Source organism: Nematolebias whitei, chromosome 4 (assembly GCF_014905685.2).
Source record: "Nematolebias whitei isolate Nwh7 chromosome 4, NemWhi1, whole genome shotgun sequence".
Classification (NCBI taxonomy): domain Eukaryota; kingdom Metazoa; phylum Chordata; class Actinopteri; order Cyprinodontiformes; family Rivulidae; genus Nematolebias; species Nematolebias whitei.
Window position 1 is genome coordinate 46406883 of NC_056501.1, and position 2063 is coordinate 46408945.

The following is a 2063-nucleotide window of genomic DNA, read 5'->3' on the forward strand; positions in this document are numbered from 1 at the left end:
GATTAATGGACAGATGGATGGATGGATGGATGGATGAATGGATGGATTGATGGATGGATGGATGGACAAAGGATGGATGGATGGATGGATGGACAAAGGATGGATGGATGGATGGATGGATGGATGGACAAAGGATGGATGGATGGATGGATGGACAGATGAATGAATGGATGAGTGACCTTCAGTTGTTGTTTTCAGTTCAAGCTGCCTCAGGTTGGGTTGTGTCTTTTTGACCACGGCTGTGCTTGCTGGCTCAGGGTCCATTAAAAGCTTCTGTTTGGTTTCCTCAGGTTGACTTTGACGATGGGAACTGCCCATCCTTCTACAACCAAGTCAAAGGGATTCACAATGTCATTCAGGCGGTGACAAGCCGGCTCCCAGGTGGGTTTGGACTTTAACGCCCATCTTCAGGCTGGTGCTGGTGGGTCAGGTTGTCTCACCAGCCTTGTGTCTTTGTTGCTTTCTTTCATGTGGGGGCAGGTGTTTCTTACATTTCTCAGGCTCCAGTGCTCATGCTGCGTCCCCGTGCCTGGAACATGGTGGAGCACAACATGATGGTAACGTGAAGTTTCCTCCTCTTCTCTTTAGATCAGTTCTGTGATGGAAAACATGGTTATAGAACAGAGTGCTCCTGATAAATCTCAACAGGAGCTGGAAAATAAAGCCCCATAACAAAAACATCACAACAACCACAACATAGGAGGCGATTTTGCTTTAAAGTATTTCTTAACGTCTCTAAATATCCAAATTTGGACACAAAATATTAAAAAGATATAGAGTATATAAAATTTAGCTGGAAGTCAGACTAATTTGGTAATGTTTCTGATATTATTTGTCTTTAGTGGCAGGAGATGAGTAATAATTGTTCTAAAAAGTTTTTAACATTGAGCTAAAACTGATGGATTGAATTGGTCAAAATATGTTTTCCTGTGGTCTCTGTTCAGGTGGAGGGGAAGGAGGCTCCTGGTCCTCTGTTTGACTTTGGGCTGCTCATGTTTCACTGTGGACAGATTCTGTTTGAACACCAGAGCGGGCCTTTCTTTTATCTGTCAAAGGTAACTCTAAAATACGATTATGGCAATAATGGATTTAACGCTGCTTTGGGACTTGGGCTGGACTGTGAATCTGTCAGATACTCCAGAATATATAACTCCTTTGTGTCCCCGTCATGGAGGGAAGAGGGGTATTGGAAATACCCTCTGTCCATCTGTCAGTTTGTCTTGTGAGCATCCATTCATCATCCATCCATCCATCCATCCATCCATTCATTCATCCATTTTTTTTTTACCTGCTTTTTCCTTTCTGGGTCACAGGGGTCACTGGTGCCCATGTCATGAGTTTTATAACGTAAGAAAGTGAGGTACTGATTTTAGTTTTGGTGTGTGGCTGCATCTAGGTGTATTATGTATTTTTCTTACACGTCATTTAACCAGGCAGATCCCACTGAGATCAATTCAATTCAGTTTATTTATATAGTGCCAGGCCCTGTGATGGACTTGCGACCCGTCCAGGGTGTACCCCGCCCCTCGCACAGTGATTGCTGGACATGGGCACCAGCGACCCCCGTGACCCAAAATGGAATAAGCGGGTAAAGATAATGGATGGATGGATGGATGGATATATAGTGCCAATTCACAACAAAGTTGTCTGAACACTGTACTGAAACATTCACATACATAAAAAAGGCAATTACCCGGTAGTAAAGTTCTCTATCTAATGAAGCAAACAGACTTGTTGAATCTTCACTTCGTCGCAGTCTCCCATCCTGCAAGCACAATGGCAGCAGTGGAAAGGATCACAGATCTCTTTCGCAGGGCAGGCCTGAGCCTGAAGGCAGCCTAACATGCATGTAGTACCTGGAAAAATCCCATGCAAACATGACGAGAACAGGCAAACTCCACACAGAAAGACCCCCAGGTCCAAACCAGGAATTGAACCCTCTTGTTGTGAGACAACAGTGATAACCCCCAATCCATTGCGCTGCCCTTTAAAAGATTCCTATCAAAAATATGGTTGTGTTGTGATTTTCTTATTTCTCCACCCGAGTTCTGTAGTAACCGCTT

General features: G+C 44.0%; 1 protein-coding gene across 1 annotated transcript; it reads left to right on the plus strand.

Annotated features, from left to right (window-relative positions):
- Positions 1 to 290: 290 nt before the first annotated feature.
- On the plus strand, positions 291 to 1055 carry LOC119408578 (malate synthase; the record flags this gene model as incomplete). The annotated part of the gene is given in 3 exon segments (XM_037675421.1): positions 291 to 381; positions 481 to 557; positions 945 to 1055. Coding segments are annotated over 3 exon segments (279 nt in total), but the record flags the coding sequence as incomplete, so codon positions are not given.
- Positions 1056 to 2063: the final 1008 nt, after the last annotated feature.